Below are 20,415 nucleotides of genomic sequence, written 5' to 3'. Positions count from 1 at the left end.
CTGAATTTTAAATTTTTAAAAATTTTAATTTGAAAATTGCTACTTGAAATTGCTACTTCAGTTACTACATCTTTTAAGCATGTTTGTAACAACCTGTGTGTGTGTGTGTGTGTGTGCGTGTGTGTGTGTGAATCTATTTTTTCAACTACATTTTAGTAAATAAATACAGATTATTTCTGATGAAAATTTAGCATCTGAATTAACATGGTTACAATATAAAATGTACACTATATAAATATCCATTAGTTATTTTTAAAATATTGACTACATGCTGAAATGATATTTTAGACATACTAGGTTAAATAAAATATTATTTAAACTTAGTTTCAACTACTTTATTTTTTACTTTTTTTTCTATGTGTCAACTAAGTAATTTGAAATTACCATGTGACTTTCTTTTATTTGTATTAAAGAGTGCTGGTATAATCAATCACAGGAGCCTGGTGAAGAGGATCTGGTCCATATATTTTATTTCTGGCATCAAAATATTTTCCTAGTATACCTCACTCTGCTTTTATCAAGAGTTAATGTATTCCTCATCATTCTGTTAATGTTAAGAATCATGCTAATAACTGCCAATATTTATTCCTGTAGTAGAAATATAAACATTTCTTGTCAGTATAAAAGTATGCACATATAACACATTGTTTTCAGAGTATTTCTCATAGTTAAATTTTTAAAAATAGAAAATAAGCTTAGATACTGTGGGACTGGATTCAAGGACTGACAGATTTGGGGGAGAAATAGTTTATATTATACAATATATATATTCATGAAAAAAGCAAACATAAAAAGTATAAAAATAAAAAGATACAATATATTTTAGTTGGAATTTCAGAGATTTTTTCTTTTCTTCTCTTTCCCCTTTACTTCAAAAGTTATAAATACTTTTGAAGCAACATGTATTGTCGCACTTTTGATTTTTTGTTGTACAGTTAATGAACTTGAGAGTCTGGATGACTGGAGATCATCTATTTGGCCTTCCCATTCTTTTGTTTCTTCTTCTTTGATTAATAAAGGTTTTCCTAGAGTTTGGCCGACAAGGTTACAGACTTCTTGAGCTTTGCGCCATGCGTTCTCAACAGCAACAAGACAGGCTTGCCGTCTTAGGAATTAAATGCAGAGATTATTAATATGACATTCAATGAACTTTAGCACTGAATAGTTTTGTTTAATTGATAATTTAGTTAAAGATGTGCTTAACTTACCGAAGATTCTCAACAGAACCTGGAGTATGATAGAACTGGGGCTGGCTGATGACGACAGAGCTATCTAGCTTTTCAACAAGAAAGTTACAGATATTTTGCATTTTTCCAAATTCAGTAAATGTAATGCAGACCTGTAAATGAAATGACACTTGAAATTATTTTCATGCCTGATGGCTTCTTTTAAAGTTTTCTCTAGGAGCGCCTGGCTGGCTCAGTTGGAGGAACATGTGACTCTTGATCTTGGGGTCATGGGTTCAGGCCTCATGCTGGGTGTAGAGATTACTTAAAACTTTTAAAAAATAAAAATAAAAAATAAAGTTTTCTTTAAATATGAGGAAAAAAATTAAAGCCAGATAACGAGGTCATTTTATAATATGTAACAGATAAGCCTACTTGATACTCAACAACTAAATTATTAAATTTTATTAAATTATTTTTAAGTAGTATCTCTACTTTTGAACATAAGAAATAGTTATAATAACTAATGATTATGTCTGTTAATTTTAATATCTGTATTGGTTCTTGGTTGGTTTGACTTTCCTCCTTATTGTGAGTTTTATTTCCATGCTGTTTTGTAGATCAGGTAATCCTTGTGAATTAACTTTATGAGAGGTGTTGGATATTCTTGTATATACCACTATAAATAATTATTTGTTCTAGAATTCCATCAACTTACTTGGAAACTGATCTCTTTCGGTTTGCTTTTAAGATCTGTTACGTGGGACTGGAGTAATGTTTGAGGCAAGATACTTCTGTATACTCCACCTCATGCCCTATGAATTGTAAAATTTTCTAATCTGGTGCTATACAGCCCTGTATGAACCCCAGACACTGTTCCCTCTAAATTTTGGGGTGATTCTTTTTCTAGCCTCAGGTCATTTTCACACATAGGTGTGCTGATCAGTATTCTGCTGAGTACTTGTCAGGGGTTGGTGGTATCCCCTCTGTGGTTCTCCGAAGACCTCTCTCTCTGCAGCCCTCTACTCTCCTACAAACTCCAGCTGTCTTGTTTAGGCTCTCAATTCCATTTCTTCAATACAAGGAGTTTGCTAGGCTCTGTCTGGGTTCCCTTCCCTGTGAAGCTGCCTGGACACCTTGAGACCCTGAGTTAGGACAACTGTAGGACTTTTGTTTGTTTCCTTTTTCTCAGGGATCACAGTGTTTCATTGCTTTATGTCCACTCTTTTGAAAACCATTGTTTCATATACTTTGTCAATTTTTTGGCTGTTTCAGGTGGGAAGGTAAATCTGGTGCATGTTATTCTACCTTAGAAGCAGGAGTCTTGTCTGTCTTTTGAAGAGGTCTTTTTTTTGTGTGTTTTGTTTTTTTAAACACTATATGGGCTAATAAACTTTTCTGTTAGTCAAAATCAATTTCCTCAGCCATACCCAAGATGCTAGTTTTTAATCTCTGGGTAAGTTTCCAAATTTATATTTCCTTCCTGGTTGAAAATCAAAGCTCCAAAATGCCTATAGGCTGCCTTTAATAAGAAGTACAGACAATAAATACTTTACTGCATTTGCATAGTTTAAATATGGAAACAAATCCTGTCTTTTGTGGCTGTATTTAATCTATAAAAGTGCCACAGCGGCCCTGTACATACATTTCATTACATGTAATGAAACATAAAAAGATGTACGGTGACTCTGTGGAAGTTGGAAGGTAGCCAAATATGAGAGTTCAAAGGGTTTCTCTGCATGGAGATTAAAGTGATTGAGTATAACAGGTTCCAGGTGTCAACAAAAGCAATTCTTTGCTATACAAGTGCCCTTGAAATGCATTTTATTTTTAAAATTTATTCCAATTTCTACTCTGATAACTTAAAACAAAAATAATTTTTATAAATATACCCGCTTTCCTATGAAATATGCTGAATCCTTTGCATCCTTGGTATTCTTCTTTGCTAAAAATAAGTTATCTGGAAGGACAGTAAAAATTCCTAAGCAGGTTGCAAAAAAGATACTAATTTTTCCTTCTTCAATTCCCCTCTACCCCTAATCATCTGAGGCAAATTTACTCCTACAGAATCAGGTTTAACATGTGGTACTTACTTGCTCTATTTCTATAAATAACAGGAAAACCTGTCTGTTAAGATCAGCTCCATGGCTGCTCAAACAAGATTTTCTCTGCCTTTCTTCCCTCTTACCATTACCATGACTTAAAAAGTTAGCAGATGTAGCTTTTAGAAGTACATCTACATTGATAAACAGAGCATGAACAAAGTATAGTTTAGGAGTAAGTGTGTTGAATGATTAACAAGTAAATTTGGTAGGAAAAAAAACTGTTTTCTGCTTTTTCTAACAGTTCAAGAACTGTTTTAAGTCTTCCAGTGGTCTGAACTTCTGCTTTTAAATTCAGCAATGTGGTATATAATCAAAATGTAGCTAGACAGAAATCCAAGTTAATGAAGTTGAGTCACTTTGCTGAATAGAGATGTTGCATCACAATTTTTAAAGAGGTATTTAGGATAAAAATATTTTAAGTACCTAATACATTGAAGATAAAGATAAATCTGTATATTCAGAATCCTCATTATATGTTTCATCATGGTAAAATAATGTGATTACAAATGTATGCACATTTACACACTATCTTGTAATAGCTATATTAAATTACTGAACAGATTGATAGATAAATGCTTCCCATCTCTTTGGTCAAGAAGAATCCTCATTAGTTTAGAAATTTCAGTACTAAAAAAGAAACTGAATTCCAGAATAGGTGAGTTTTAAGTAAACTCTACCCCCAATGTGGAATTCAATCATGTCCCCAAGATCAAGAGTCTCATGCTGTACTGACTGAGTGAGCCAAGTACCCCGAAAGGTGAGCTCTTAAGTGCTTTTAATGAATTTGTCTCCTGGAGAAATCAAATCTCAGTTTATTAAAATTTTCTGCAAATGGGACTTCTGAATTATTGCTAATCTCAATTACCATAGAGAAACAGGCCAAAAGCCTCTTTAAAAATACTTGCAGTTCTAATTTCCAAAAAAGGCAAGTGTATAAAACTGAACAAACTACATGTAGTAGGCTAGACGCCTTTCAATTCTGGGCAAGATTCTAAAAGATTATTTTAAAAATTAGTTTGTGGGGCACCTGGGTAGCTCAGTTGGTTTAGTGTCTGACTCTTGCTTTCGGCTCAGGTCATGATCTCACAGTTCCTGAGTTCCAGTCCCTTGTCAGGCTCTGTGCTTATAGTGTGGAGCCTGCTTGGGATTCTCTCTCTCTCTCTCTCTCTCTCTCTCTCTCTCTCTCTCTCTCTGCTGCTCACCCCCCCTACCCCCCACGTGCTCCCTCTCTCTCCCACGCTCTAAATAAATAAATACTTAAAAAAATTAGTTTGTAAGGAATTAGGAAAGAAAAGGTTTCTATGAGAAACAAAGAAGATAGGACCTTGTCATTCATTTTGTTACCTTGCCACAGGCCTCCAAGTACTTTGTATATTTTCTTTTCTTTTTGGTATTGCCACAATCTATTATTTTCTTCCCTTTTTAAATATCCCCCAGTTTTTGTTTTTAGTTCTGTCACTGAAGAAAAGAATACAGGGTTTTCTCATTTTAATGGTCCTACAAGAAGGCATTCAGGGAAGAACAAAATAAGGACACAGGAATTTAAGAGTAAAATCTTATAAGTTCTCTTAAGTACTGAGTTTCTTGATGAGATGTTAGGTAAGAACTCATCTGACTTTTCACTTTGTTTTTTTCCTGAGAGTGAACTTCACCAACTCTATGCTTTTCTTCTGATCTCTACCATTCTCAACCACTGCCAAATTATTTCTATCCAAAGGCCAATCTATTGAGCATGTATATTTGAGATTACTAAGAACAAATCACGATGTATTAAACTTGACTTCCTAACTGGCAAGTTACCAGAGAAATACTGTAGCAATAAAGAATTTATTTTTTACTTAGGATATACTGACATATAGTCTTCATGGCAACATTGTCAAGGTCATAGTTGATTGATGTTACTTAGTATTTTTATTAATTACACAGATGGGTACACGGATGATAAAATCAGCAGGTGACAGAAAGCTGGCCAGGCAGAATATAAACACTGATTGATAAAAATCAAGATCCAAAAAGATCCTAACAGGCTGGAAACATGGTCAAATCTAGTGGATAAAATTTTACAGAGATAAATTTAAACTCTCATACTTTATTTTGAAATAGCAATAACAAGTATAAAATAGAAATATGTAAAAGCAGCATGTGAGAAAGATACTTTGATAATTTTAATTACTGATTATAACTGTGAGCTCAACATAAGGGAACAATGTGATACAAGTACCAAGTTCAGTCTTAAACATTCCAGAATAAAGGAGATAATCATCTTTCACTAATGTGGACTGGTTAAATCACAATTAGGACACTGTAGTTGTGTTGTAGGTGCTTTGGATGGGTTGACTCAGTAGTTTGTCTTATTATAAGAAATGACTAAAGAAACTGGGGATTCTTACCCCTGGAGAAGAAAAAACTAGCATCAACATGATAGTGAACTTCAAGTATATACTTCAAGGAAGTAGTATTTGCCTTTTGTTCTTGGAGAGGTACATCATTAATAATGGATGAGTACTACTAAGTCCATTCTGGCTTAATGTTAGAAAAATTTGTATTGATTAGACATCTGAAAATGGAATAAGCTTTTTATATTCATGTACTTACATCATTTCTAAGTTTCAATATTCTTACCTTTAAAATAAAGAGAAACAGCAGGGGGTACGTGGGAGTTTAGATAAAGAATCTCTGAAGTGCCATTCAGGATAAAAATCTTAGTTATTTTGTAAAGTAATGTTCTACCTCCTAATCTAACTTTATATATTTAACTGTCCACGAGGGTACTGGTATATGTTAGACATTATTTTGTACTTTGTGACCCCATCATCCTGGTCTCTGCTGACTGCTGATGCTGACCTAAGGGTAATATTATCAGATTGCATGATATAAGAATTCTGGCTATCAGGGAGCCCTATACAAAATATGATCAGATTCTCTAAAGAAGTTGAGTATGGGACATTAAAAAGTATAACAGAAGGGGAAAAAAGCAGAGTTTAGCCAAGTCCTAATTTAATCATGTTCTTCTAACAAAACAAGCAGCTCTAATGCATTTTCTGTAACTGCACAGTTGGTCCCTAAAACAACTTAAGTCTGAAAATGATGCTAGTTTTCCATGAAGCTTTTCTGTGTATTTGCTGGAACCATTCCTTTTTCTCCTTACTTCTTGGGGTACCCTCGCACTAAACCCCATTCACTTGAGATAACCTGAGCCAATGTATGTTCATTACAGCCTGAAGTCCTGACAGGTAATCACTGCTGGAGGAGTGCTAGAATAACTTCCAGCTTTGTTCTCTGCAATACAGACTCTTACCCCTCTGTTCTTCATCCTGTTTTTCCTTTTTTTCAAGACATCCAGTATTGTAATATCACCCAAAGAGCCCCAAATTGAAAAACTTATTTTAAGAAAACAATTGATATGAAACAGTGATACCATAGTGTGATATCATAAAAATCATTAAAAGTTATATTAAAACTTTTCACATCTGAGAAGTTTCATAACTCCCCTTATTTTTTTTTTTTTAATTGAAGTACAGTTTGACACACAATGTTACATTAGTTTCAGGTATACAACATAGTGATTCAACAAGTCTATATACACCTTGTTTTTTCCCCCCAGATTTTTTTCTTAATTTTTTTTTTTTAACGTTTGTTTATTTTTGAGACAGAGACAGAGTATGAACGGGGGAGGGTCAGAGAGAGGGAGACACAGAATCTGAAACAGGCTCCAGGCTCTGAGCTGTCAGCACAGAGCTTGATATGGGGCTCGAACTCACGGACTGCGAGATCATGACCTGAGCTGAAGTCGGCCACTTAACCGACTGAGCCACCCAGGTGCCCCTCCCCCCAGATTTTATTTTAAGTAATCTTTATATCCAACAAGGGGCTTGAATTTACAACCCCGAGATCAAGAGTCACATACTCTTCCTACTGAGCCAGCTGGGTGCCCTCCCAAGTGTATAGTTTATGCTGTGCTCACCAGAAGTGTGGCTACCATCTGTCACCGTATACTATTAAAATAATATTGACTATATCCCCTTTGCTGTGCCTTTTATATCTGTGACTTATTCATTCTATAACTGGAAGCCTGCATCTCCCACTGCCCTTCACACATTTTGTCCATCCCCTAATGCCCCTCTTCATCCTGTTATGAAAGATATTTTTCAATCCCAACTACCATAAAATAAGTTTTGCCATGTGGATCTCTAAAATTATCATGAGTAATTTTAAAATTCCTTGAGATAGTTAAATTTTAAGTGGAAAAATAAAACTATTTAAGTACTGGAGCAACAGTGTATTGTAGAAATTACTGTTTCAAGGAGGTAAGAAGCTAGGCAGGATTCTAATTTCCGTTCTTTCTTTTAATATGACTGGGAAGTCTGAGACCCCAAGTTATCTGAACTTGAAGTCACGCCCTTAAAATTATAAAAATAATAGATTATCTGGTAGGACTAGATGATTTTTTGAGATATTTCCCACCTCTAAACATAAAGATTATCTGACTAGAGGGGCGCCTGCGTGGCTCAGTGGGTTAAGTGCTGACTTCGGCTGGCTCAGGTCATGATCTCATGGTTCGTGGGTTTGGCCTGCAATGGGCTCTGTGCTGACAGCTCAGAGCCTGGAGCCTGCTTTGGATTCTGTGTCTCCCTCTCTCTCTGCTCCTTCCCCCACTCGTACTCATTCTCTCTCTCTCTTGCTCTCTCTCTCTCTCGAAAATAAACATTAAAAAAAAAAAGATTATCTGACTAGATAAATAAGAGTTTATCTCTAACTCCATTCTTGTTTGCTTCCTGTGAGGAGGCAGCATGGAACTAGCACACAAATCCCAAGATGTTTGGATGCTGAAACAAATCGTAGTCCTATAACCTAACCACAACTATAACATACCTGATTTCATAAAATCCTGATCATAAAATCTTTAAAAATAAGTAAAAAGTATAGCCAGTTGTAGAAATTAAATGTTATCATTGAGTGTACAAAAAATATTTTGTTCTTTTTAATTTAATTGAGTGGTCTTTATTTTTTTTAGTTAATTATAAGAATTTTTCTTTTTTTAAGTGGGCATCATGCCCAGTGCAGAGGCCAACATGGGGCTTGAACTCATATCCCTGAGATCAAAAGTCAGATGCCTAACCAACTGAGGCACCCCTTAAAGATTTTATTTTTAAGTAACCTTGCACCCAATGTGGGGATCAAACTTACAACCCTGAGATCATGAGTCACATGTTCTACTGAGTGAGCCAGCCAGGTGTCCCAAGTGCTTTTTGTAAAACAAACAAACAAACAAACAAACAAAACCCTGATAACTTAGCACAATAGAGTAAAATTGCATTATGAAAGAAAAGAAGGTTGAAAAGTGTTTCAATCCTTATGTTAGGACATTATTAATTTTCTTTTTATCTGAGAAGAAATTTCCTATAGTGTTTTCCTGCTCACTAGGTGATAACTTTACTAAAATTTCATTCAGGGGGCAATTAACTGCTCTTCCTTCTTGCTATTTTTATTCCATTTCAAAACAATTTCTCTTAAATATATCTCATTACAATTTATTTTAAAAGCTCATACAGGGGCGCCTGGCTGGCTCAGTCGGAAGAGCACATGACTCTTATCTCCAGATTGTGAGTTCAAGCCCCATGTTGGGTATAGAGATTACTTTAAAAAAAATTTAAAAAAATATGTGTATATACACATATACACACATATATATAATATGTATACACATATATACACATATATATATAATAAAAATAAAAAATAATTAAAAAAAATTCTTTTCTTTCGATTGTTATTTTTAAGAAACAGAACATGAGTGGGGGAGGAGCAGAGAGAGAGGGAGACACAGAATCCGAAGCAGGCTCCAGGCTCTGAACTGTCAGCACACAGCCCGATGTGGGGCTCAAACCCACGAACTGAGATCATGACCTGAGCTCAAGTCAGACGCTTAACCGACTGAGCCACCCAGGCACCCTGAGAAAAATAATCTTTTATCAATATCATGAGAAGCAGTCCTCCTATACATTTCAGTTCAAGAATAAAAATAAATGTAAATTGTATCCACAAAGTCATGCTGTTTCCAATTATTTTTCATGATAAGTACATACCTCTGCTTCCATGTGATAAGCATTTTCCATTCTTCTAAAATCCTTTGTCACAGTTACATTGTCTGCCTGAAGCAGAAAGTACAAGAGTATGATTACTCAATGTTTGACTACCAAATGCAATTACTCTAAAACATAAAGTAGAAACCTGAACTTATTAAACTCAGAATAACAGAGAATGCAGAAAGAACTGGTTTGCCTGATGTTTTAAACCTTCCCTAAAAGTTACATAAAATAAGTGTAGAGCCACTTACCCATTTAAGAGAAAACAAAGCCCTTTTCCTTACACCAAAATAAATTCCAACACAGCAAATATTTAATGTAGTATAAAGGGTCCCTAAAAGTTCCAGGAAATATTAGTTAACAGCTATATAACCTTAGGCTTGGGAAGGACCCAATAAGTGTTATACCAAAGGCAAGAAACATACAAGATTAGTGATTTTAGCTAAATAAAATTTAAAAATTTTGAATGTTCAATACTGTAAACAAATATGGCAAATATGAAATTGGGAAAATATTTGCAATAATGAGAGAGTTATTGATAATCTTAAGGTTCCCTTAAAATAATCTTGAAAAAGAAAAACAAAGCTAGAGGTATCACAATCCCAGATTTCAGGATATACTACAAAGCTGCAGTAATCAAAACAGTAGATGTTGGCACAAAAACAGACACACAGATCAATGGAACAGAATAGAGAACCCAGAAATAAACCCCACTTATAGGGCCTATGACAGTTAATTAATTAATTAATCTACAACAAAGGGGGCATGAATATACAATGGGAACAAGGCAGTCTCTTTAACAAATGGTATTGGGAAAACTGGATAGCTACATGCAAAAGAATGAAACCAGACCACTTTCATTAGACCATACACAAAAATAAACTCAAAATAGATTAAAGATGTAAATGTGCGATCTGAAGCCATAAATTTCCTATAAGAAAACACAGGCAATGATTTCTTTGATATTAGTCATAGAAACATTTTTCTATATATGTCTCATTTGGCAAGGGAAACAGAAGCAAAATTAAACTATTGGGACTATACCAAAGTAAAAAGCTTTTGCACAGTGAAGGAAACCATCAACCAAACAAAAAGGCAATCTACTGAATGGGAGAAGATAATTTGCAAATGATATATCTGATAAAGGGTTAATATCCAAAATAGATAAAGAACTTAAACAACTTCACACCATAAAAACAAATAATCCAATTAAAAAATGGGCAGGGGCGCCTGGGTGGCGCAGTCGGTTAAGCGTCCGACTTCAGCCAGGTCACGATCTCGCAGTCCGTGAGTTCGAGCCCCGCATCAGGCTCTGGGCTGATGGCTCGGAGCCTGGAGCCTGTTTCCGATTCTGTGTCTCCCTCTCTCTCTGCCCCTCCCCCGTTCATGCTCTGTCTCTCTCTGTCCCCAAAATAAATAAAAAACGTTGAAAAAAAATTAAAAAAAAAATGGGCAGAGGAACTGAACATACATCTTTCCAAAGAAGACATACGGATGGCCAATAAACACATGAAAAGATGCTCAACATTACTCATCATCAGGGAAATGTAAATTAAAACCACAGTGCGTTAACACCTTATATCTGTCAGAATGGCTAAAATAAAAAATGCAAGAAGTAACAAATTTTGGCGAGGATAGGGAGAAAAAGGAACCCTTGTACACTGTTGGTGAGAATGTAAATTGGTGTACTATTGTGGAAAACAGTATGGAGGGACCTCAAAAGTTAAAAACAGAATTACCATATGATCCAGTAATTCCACTACTGGATATTTACCCAAAGAAAATGAAAACACTAACTGAAAAAGATATCTGCACCCCTATGTTTACTGCAGCATTATTTACAGTAGTCAAGATATGGAAGCAACCTAAGTGTTCATCCATAGATAAAGATGTGAGACACTTATATGTACACACACACACACACACACTGAACTATTACCTATAAAAAAGAATGAAATCTTGCCATTTGCAACAATATGAATGGATCTAGAGGATTTAATGGTAAGTAGAATAACTCAGCCAGAAAAAGACAAGCACCATATAATATAACTCATTTGTGGAATTTAAGAAACAAAGCAAATGAACAAATAAGAAAAAAAGAGACCAAAAAAGACTCTTAACTAGAGAATAAACTGGTGGTTTCCAGAGGAGAAGTGGGGGGTGGGATATTGATAAAGGAAGCTAAGAGTATTACACTGATGAGCATTGAGAAATGTACAGAATTGTTGAATCATTATACTGTACAGCTGAAACTAATTTTTAAAAAGTTCCCATAAATTAATAAAAATAGAAAAAGCAGACAAAGTTTTATGAACTGGCAACTTACATGAAAAAAGTTTAACCTCAAATGTAAAAAAAAAAAAAAAAAAAGAAACAGGAAATGACAGTAACATTTTTTTTGGCTACTGACTTGGCAAAGTTAAAAAAGAAAATAATGCCCACTATGCCAAAGATATATTTGTAGTGAAGTTGTAAACTTATTGTCCTACACTGTAATTTTTCATAAGCCTTAAAAATATGCATAAGCCAGGAATTAATGTCCAAAAACATAATTAAAAACATGTATAAATACCTAGCAACAAGGTTATTCATTTTGTCACCATTTTTAATAATGAAAAACTATGATATGCTCAATCTATTCCTACTACTCCCTATCATAATTTGAATGCACCTAGAAATAGACTCTGAAACATGGATGTGAGTACAAGCAGTTAATTTTTAAGGCAATCCCAAGAGGGGCGCCTGGGTGGCTCAGCCGACTTCATTTCAGATCATGATCTCATGGTTTTGTGAGTTCCAGGTCCCACTGGGCTCTCTGCTGTCAGCATGGAGCCTGCTTCATATCCTCTGCCTCCCGGTCTCTTTGCCCTCTGCGGGGGGGGGGGGGGGGGGGGGGGGGGTGCGGGCGGGGGTAAAAAAAAAAAAAAGATAATCCTTGGAAGCACCATAGGGGAATGGGAAGTGAAACAAAAGGAAAGCAAGCCATTGAAGTGTGCATTGTCAAGCGGTCACCACTGTGGGCAACTGGAACTTATTCCTGCAGAGAAATTCTGGGAGCCAGGGCAGAACATATGCCTCAGAGCTATCCTGCCCAAGAGGTAAGGTCTCCTTCCATTCACTTCCCTCACTTTGTAGCTGAAGGCTGTTAGAGCTTGGGGAGGGGCTGTTAATCCTCTGGCACTACTGGCTGGCCCATTTGTGGGTGGAGCCAGGAAAAGCTGCAGCCAGGAAAAACTGGCAAAGGATGCTCCATGTTGGCAGATGGAAGTTGGGCCTGTATGCACACAAATGTGAAGTGCCAAGGGATACAAGTGTGGGGTATCAATAGCATCTGCTACATCCCCTACTTAAAACTCAATCACCCACTGCCAAGACAATAAAGCAGAGACATACTATAGTGGTTAAGGGCAAGAGCTTTGAGGTCGAAATTCTTGACTGGAGTTGAAACTCTGTCACTTCCTAGCTGTGTGACCTTGGGCAAGCAACCTGCCAATAATCACTTTGATCCCAAGAGTTCTCATCTATAAATAGCAATTGAAATGCCAGTCTCATATAATGGGAATGAGTATCAAATGAGATAACATTTGTAAAAGATCTAGCAGTAATAAGCGGTTTTTTTTTATCACCAATAACATTCAAAACTCCTCAATGCAGCAAACAAGGCCTTCTTCCATGTTCTGCCTACAGCCTTCTTCTTCAGTCTTATCTCAGTTCTCGTCCATTTTTCCCAAGTACTCCTGTGTCCTAGCCATAATGAACTGTATACAGTGCTCTGAACACATACTTGCTGCATTCTAGTGCGGAATTGGAATGCTTTCATTTTGGTCACTATTCAAGATCTGACAGAGTCACTTCCATTTCTGGTGCCCAGCAATATGCATCTATTACACATTTATCAAAAAACCCCACAATTGTGAGTAGGCAAATATTGGACTTTGTACCTACGAAAGGAACATACACATTGGAAAACAAAATAATTACTATCATGTAAGTGCTATTTAAAATTAAACAGTGACAGGAAATGCTTAAAAAATGTTTGATGGTTGAATAAATACTGCTTAGTATCTTTAAAACATTTCTCCATGAAGGGGCGCCTGGGTGGCTTAGTCAGTTGAGCCTCCTCTGACTTTGGCTCAGGTTATGATCTCAGGGTTCATGGGTTCGAGCCCTGCGTCTGACTCTTGACAGCTCAGAGCCTGGAGACTGCTTCAGATTCTGTGTCTCCCTGTCTCTCTCTGCCCCCCCCCCCCCACTCTCTCTCCCTCCCTCTCTCTCTCTTTCAAAAATGAATAAACATTAAAAAACTACAACACTGAAAATGAGGGTATGCCTTCATATGTGAAACTATATATGATCATAAAATAATCTATAATGTAGTTGATCTATAATATAGTTGAATAGTTTTAGTGCTTCATTCATTTTTTTTTTTTAGTCATTCAAAGCCATTTTTTAAAGTTTATTTTTGAAAGAGAGAGACAGAGGGGCGCCTGGGTGGCGCAGTCGGTTGAGCGTCCGACTTCAGCCAGGTCACGATCTCGCGGTCCGTGAGTTCGAGCCCTGCATCAGGCTCTGGGCTGACGGCTCGGAGCCTGGAGCCTGTTTCCGATTCTGTGTCTCCCTCTCTCTCTGACCCTCCCCCGTTCATGCTCTGTCTCTCTCGGTCCCAAAAATAAATAAAAAACGTTGAAAAAAAAAAAAAGAAAGAGAGAGACAGAGAGAGAGACAGAGTGTGAGTGAGGGAAGAAAGAGAGAGGGAGACACAGAAACCAAAGCAGGCTCCAGGCTCCGAGCTGTCAGCACAGAGCCTGACACCGGGCTTGAACTTACAAACTGCAAGATCATGACCTGAGCCGAAATGGGATGCTTAACTAACTGAGCCACCCAGGCACCCCTCAAAAACCATGTTTTGAGTATATACTATGTGATGTGTGTGAAGCGTAACCCTTGAATGCAGAGCAAGAGATAGAAAATGGTCTGTGCTCGAGAGGTTCAGAATATGAAGGAGATACCAGTAAAGCAACAATTTAAAATACAGAGGGATACGTTTTATTATAAGTAGGGAATAGAGTGTGGTATGGCAGAGACTAGAGTTATGTTAGAAAAGGAATGCCAAGAAAGTAAGCTTGGGCTGATTCTTTTTTCCTTTTTTTAAGATTTTATTTTTAAGCAATCACACCCAACATGGAGCTCGAACTCACGAACCCTGAGATTAAGAGTTGCATGCTCCACTGGCTGAGCCAGGCAGGCGCCCCTTGGGCTAGTTCTTAAAGGAAAAACTGGGAGTCAGCTAGTCAAGGAGGGGAAAGACAAGAGAGGAAACAGAGTTAGGTTCCATCTATTAAGCAAAGGAACCTGGAATATGAGGAGACCCTAAAGTAGGGGAGTGATGTTTTTAAACCCCCAATTCCAAAGTCTAAAATGAATACCTTTGTGAAAACCCATTATAATTCATCCTGAAAAGTAATATAAATTGTTTTTTGCATCATCTACTGAATAAATTGTCTACATGACTGCTTTCTTCCATTAGAGAGATAACTGGGAGATTACTGACGTTTTCTGTCTTGAACACTGAACCTTGATGTAATTAAGTTAGATGCAGTAATTTATTGCTTTCCATGTTAGAAGTTATAGCCATGTGAGCTCGGTATACTTAAGAATTAGTTATATTGTTCAAACAGGACTGTAGCACTGGCAATAGTTTTTACGAGGAAATGTTTTCCACATATTAAACCACTTAAATCACATTGTCTATAATTAGCCTTTGAATTCTTCTAAACTCTAAAATCATGGAGACATCTGTTCCAAATGACTTTTAAAATAATTCTATGTCTGTAAATGCAGTACAAATGTATTTTTTTCCTTAAAGCAATAAAATTGCTTTTTGGGGGTGTGCCATTTCTAACAATAGACTAGAAGCGCTTTTATGAACTCAGTGTTACTTTGGATAATTGCAACTCTGGCCTTTTGAGTCATACTATGTAAAATGAAGGAAATGAGATAGTCGACTCATTCTGTGGCTTCTTCATTTCCTTTTTCTAATTATCTGGGGCCAACTATGGTTGGAAGCAATGTAGAGTTTAGTCTCAGGAAGATAAGAGTTTAAACACCGCCCTGACTAAAGCTTAGAGCATTATGTAACCTCTTTGAATCTAAATGGGGATATTAAAACCTGTCTAACAGAACTGTTGTTCAGATGAAATAACAAGCTGGTTCATTTTTTTCTCCTTTTCTTACAAGCAGAGTTTAGGTAGATTTACTTAGGGGTTTGTTTTATGGACATCTCTGGTAAGTAAAGGTATTTCATTTATGTGGCATCTACAATATACTGGCTTGTTTTTAAAGTTAAAACTAAAAAATTTGCCGCAATGTTTTGAGTGCTCGTTAAACGATAATGGATGCAATTTTCCTCCTCACGTTACTGTTTGCGAAAAATACTGAGGAACCACTCCATGCAAATCTTTACATAGTTGGGAGGAAGCATGCTTTCACTTGCTAATTGCCTGGTGCGGAATAAAAACAAAAAAAATATATTAGTGTCTAGTATACTTAGGCAAGCACTTTCATCTAATGTGTCAGGTCTAACAGTTAACCATATCAAGGTAAAATACAAAATTACTGCGGCAAATGTCGCCAAATAAAAACCTACTCCATTTACATTCTTTTATTTCATAAGCCACTGGGACCAATAACTGCTTTCATCTAGAAGAAAAATGGGCCGAAAGTTCTACTCCGCCAGGTCCTGTCGCTCTGTAATACCGATGAGATAAGGTCAAGACCCTCGCCACCTCCAACTGACACCCGTCGGAGCCTGGAACTCTGCCTCCGCTTTTTGCGGTCCGGCCCGAGGCCCCTCCCCAACGAAGCTCTCACCTGCACACCTTGCTGCTGGAGGCTTTGTGTGATGTAGTCCAGGCGGCGGCAAACGCTCTTCTTGGCCTCGGCCGCCGCCTCCTTCGTGCTGCTCACTAGCACCGCCACCTGCGCCCGGTCGGGGCTCGCAGACACCTCAGCGGTGCCGCTAACGTGCACCTCGCGGGTCGCAGTTTGGGCCTGTGCTGAAGGGACGTGGCGTCGGGGTCCTGGCAGCAACTCACCCCCCGAGACCACATTGTTCTCCCGGCCCCGGTCAGCCCAGGGAACCAGTTCCACGAACACCCGCGACTGAGGGGACTGCTGCAAAGACATAGCGAGGGTGGCTGGGTTTCCATAGCAACTTAGAGACTACGGCGGCCGAAGGAGCCAAACCGCGCCAGGCTTTTTGTGCGTGGTGCAAAGGATGCTGGGATGGGCTTGGAGGGCCTGCAGTAATGGATGCGAGCTGCGAGGATTTTGCAGTGTCTCCTTTACCAGATGTTGGCTGGGCACGTTATCAATAGTTTTTAACGTGTTTACGTTACGGCTTCCAAAAATCTTAGTGAGTTTTCTCTGCGCCCTCTCTCTTAGCGCCGCCTTTCCATGCCCACCGTCCGTGACTGTCCCCCTATCTAGCTTACCTCCAAAGAAGCTCCGGAGAGGCCAGGCTGGGCAGAGTGAGAGTGCTTTTACATTTCTCTGACGCCGGTCTGCGATTGTCCCCAGCCCTGTCTAATTTGACTTTACCGGTTCGTCTTGGGCACAGACCGCTCTTTGAAGCTGCACAGCGCCACGGTACGGGAAAGAGTTCTGTTGCAATGAACTGCTTTCTGCTAGTTTAATCTTGGGGAGTTAATGATTCCTCGAGTTTCAGTGTCATTGTTTCTAAAGTTATGTTGGCAATACTTTTCACGTTTGCAGTGTGGTTTTAAGTGCTTGCCATGTGGAAAGCAAAGAGAAAATAGTGAATAGTAATAGATTTGACAAGATTTTCATCTTTTGAATTTTCTTTAAAATCCCTGGAATGATTCTGGCTTTGAATATTGACAGGAGAGACTCGACTGGTGTCAGAGCACATTCAACATGAACATTGCTGGGTCTGTGCAACTTAGATCTTATCTGTACCCCTTTCTTGAGAGAACAACACCAATTTCAACCCACTGATCCCCATTAGGTAGGTTTTATTCTTACCACTAAGTATGTCAAAGATATTTTTACATAGATATTACCTCTCCTGTCCCATGAGGAAAAAAAAAGAAAACCTTTTAAAGATAACTAATTAAAAAGACAGCTGTTCTCTTGAAAGGAACCTGAAAAGGCCAACTGACAATCCTCATGAAGCTTCTCCTCTATGTTTTTCTTTTCTTATCATTTAGTTAGATCAAAAAATGCAAGTAAATCAGATGGTACCCCCTTCCCTCTTTCATTTGGGTTAAAGCAATTTTGTATCTATTTTGATGTTTATTTATAACTAAAAACAAGTATGTGATAGTATTTTAATTTAAAAAGTTTTCTCCTTAATATTTTTATAATTTTTATCATTTGAGACACCCAAAATAGTGTTTCTTGAATTTGGTGGAAAATTCTTTTTCCTTAATGATAAATGTGGAACAATATAATTTCCAAAATGAGTTATTGAATAAATGAATATCATAAATAAAAAGCAACAGAAGTTTTAAGTGCATATAGGTATTTAGGATATGATAATATATTTAAAATAAATGGGAAAATGAGTAAGTGGTACAGGGATAATTGGTTAGCTGTATGAAAAAAGAATTGATCTGTATCTTACATCATACGTTGAAAGTAAAATTCAGATGAGACAAAAAAAGGATTGGAAGAAAATATAGGTGACTATAAGTATGCTGTAACAATGGAAGAACTTTCTAAGCACAATTTCAAATGTAGCAACCATAATGAAAGGCTTGAAAACTTTTACTACACTAAAAAATACTTCAGTATATAAAACAAAACAAAAGAGAAAGGTGAGGGGGTACAAAATAAACTGGGAGAAATATTTGTAACATTTATTTTGTATGAAAGGCTAATAGCCTTAATATTAAGAGAGCTCTCACCAGAAGAAAAGAAAAGAAAAATGGAATATGAACACAGGGAAACTGTGCTAGTCAGCTAGGCCTGCTGTAACAACATATCACAGACTAGGTGGCTTAGCAGAAATTTATTTTCTCACAATTCTGGAGACTAGAAGTCCAAGAATAAGACGTTGACAGTTTTAGTGTCTCCTGAGGCTTCTCCCTGATTTGCAGAGAGCCTTCTCACTGTGTCTTTCCATGGCCTTTCTTATGTAGGCAAGCTTCCCTGGCATTTCTTCCTCTTATAAGAGCACCTATTGATTAGAGCTCCATACTTGTAACCCAAATTAACCTTAATTTCTTCTGTAAAGGCCCTATCTCTAAGTACAGTCACGTGGGGGGGGGGTGGATCAGTACTTCAAAATATGAATGAGAAGAGGGAGACACATAATTCATATAACACAAACCAATGAGACAGAAATACTAATAGTCTATAACATGAAGGAAAAATGAAAAATATTTATTTCCACCAGTAGTTAAAGAAATGCAAATTTAACTATAGTGACCCTTTTTTTTGGATCTATCATTTTGGCAAATAATAAAGCAGTGGAAATGAAGGTAGAATAGAAAAAAGAGTAATTTTGAGAGAAGAATGAAATTGTTCTTGGTGACAGAACTATATAATAAATAAGAGAGAAGGATAAGCCAAATCGGACTTTGAGGTTTTCAGCCAGGATAACTGAGAGAATAAATGAGGATGAGTTTATCTATTCATCTTAGCATGACCCAGTTCTTCCTCAGAGTCAAGGCAAAGCTTCTAGCAACCATTCTGAATGAGATGACTCTCTACATAATTTGTTTGGATCTGGAATAGGCACCTCATTCAAGCTGTGACAGTTAGAGGTGTTTTTTGGCTTTGTTTGTTTTTGTTTTTAACCCGGGAATCTGTATTTACACCAAATTTCATTTATTAGTATTTTTTAAAATGTTTATTCATTTTTGACAGAGAGAGAGAGAGAGCGAGCATGAATAGGGGTGGGTCAGAGAGAGCAGGAGACACAGAAATCGAAGCAGGCTCCAGGCTCTGAGCTGTCAGCACAGAGCCTTGATGTGGGGCTCAAACCCACGAGCTGTGAGATCATGACCTGAGCTGAAGTCAGACGCTTAACCAACTGAGCCACCCAGGCACCCCTACACCAAATTTTAAAATTAAGTTTCCCAGATGGTGGGTCATGACGTACACTCATACATACATATAAAACTTTGACAGATGTAGATTGGCCATTTTCTACATACCATTTCTAGTAGAGAAGCAGAAAATGACAGTGTATAGAGAAATGGAGAGAAAATGAGAGAGAAAGAGATGAAATCATACATCCAGAGAGGAACAGAGAGGAGATGGAGGAAGAGTACAGATGCAATTCTAATCTCTGTTTCTAGAGTTTTCTTTAGACCTGGTTTCATTCCTGCCCTGGAGTTCTAGAAAATATTCTTGTATCCTTGTCATAAAATCTCCCCCACTTTTTTTTTTACAGAAGTAGCTTGACTGAGTTTTCTGTTTTCTTAAAACTAAAAATATTAACTAATAATAATGGATAAGAGGAGAAGAATTCAAAGTTGACTTGTGTAGCTTTTAGCCTTAACTAATTTATTGAACTCCACACAAAGTGGATCATTAGGTAAAAGCCCAAAGCTTTACCCTTTGAGGAATTTTTGCTCTCCATTATCATTCAAGGACACACTGAGCAGTGTTGTCATGCAGTTGTTTTCCATTTCCCACTGGAGCTTTCTTTATCAAACCAGTCTATCCATAAATCTATACATAAGGGCTCAAGCTTTTTCTTCCTCCTTTAGCTGTTCATACAAGAACCACCAATGTAACCATTGGCGTGAGCTCATAATGGTCTTCTAGTGCAGCCTTGCTGTGTGGCATGGGGGTCTGGGATACCTGTTCATGCAGCTTGTTTATGCCTTTTCATTTGTTATTGGATTTCTGCTGGGCTTCCTGTCTGTATGATATGGAGTGTCTGACGGGATCCTGCTTATGATGGCAGTTCTGAACACCTAAAAAACTGAATTGTCAGAGGAGAATGGAGCAATATATTCCAAATGCTGAGGGGCAAAAAAATAAATTAACCTAGAAGGGTGTGTTAAACTTTTCCTCAATAATGAA

At 37.3% G+C, this 20,415-nt stretch overlaps 1 protein-coding gene across 1 annotated transcript; it reads right to left on the bottom strand.

Annotated features, from left to right (window-relative positions):
- Positions 1-453: 453 nt before the first annotated feature.
- Positions 454-16,598, bottom strand: IRAK1BP1 (interleukin 1 receptor associated kinase 1 binding protein 1). The gene is made up of 4 exons (XM_058734527.1): positions 16,228-16,598; positions 9,358-9,423; positions 1,209-1,339; positions 454-1,105 (listed from the first exon to the last, which is right to left on the bottom strand). Exons 1-4 carry the CDS (start codon positions 16,540-16,542, stop codon positions 835-837), a joined length of 783 nt encoding a protein of 260 aa, XP_058590510.1. The 5' UTR covers positions 16,543-16,598; the 3' UTR covers positions 454-834.
- Positions 16,599-20,415: the final 3,817 nt, after the last annotated feature.

Source organism: Neofelis nebulosa, chromosome 6, assembly GCF_028018385.1.
Source record: "Neofelis nebulosa isolate mNeoNeb1 chromosome 6, mNeoNeb1.pri, whole genome shotgun sequence".
NCBI lineage: Eukaryota > Metazoa > Chordata > Mammalia > Carnivora > Felidae > Neofelis > Neofelis nebulosa.
The sequence above is the reverse complement of the archived record's forward strand: the minus strand, read 5'-3'. Positions and strand labels throughout refer to the sequence as shown.

Coding starts and splice junctions, on each gene's coding strand:
- IRAK1BP1 (XM_058734527.1), bottom strand. CDS start 16,542: ATGTCTTTGCAGCAGTCCCCTCAGTCGCGGGTGTTCGTGGAACTGGTT. Junction 9,424..16,227: donor TCCAGCAGCAAGGTGTGCAG/GTGAGAGCTTCG, acceptor TTTCTGCTTCAG/GCAGACAATGTAACTGTGAC. Junction 1,340..9,357: donor CTTATCACATGGAAGCAGAG/GTATGTACTTAT, acceptor TTTCATTTACAG/GTCTGCATTACATTTACTGA.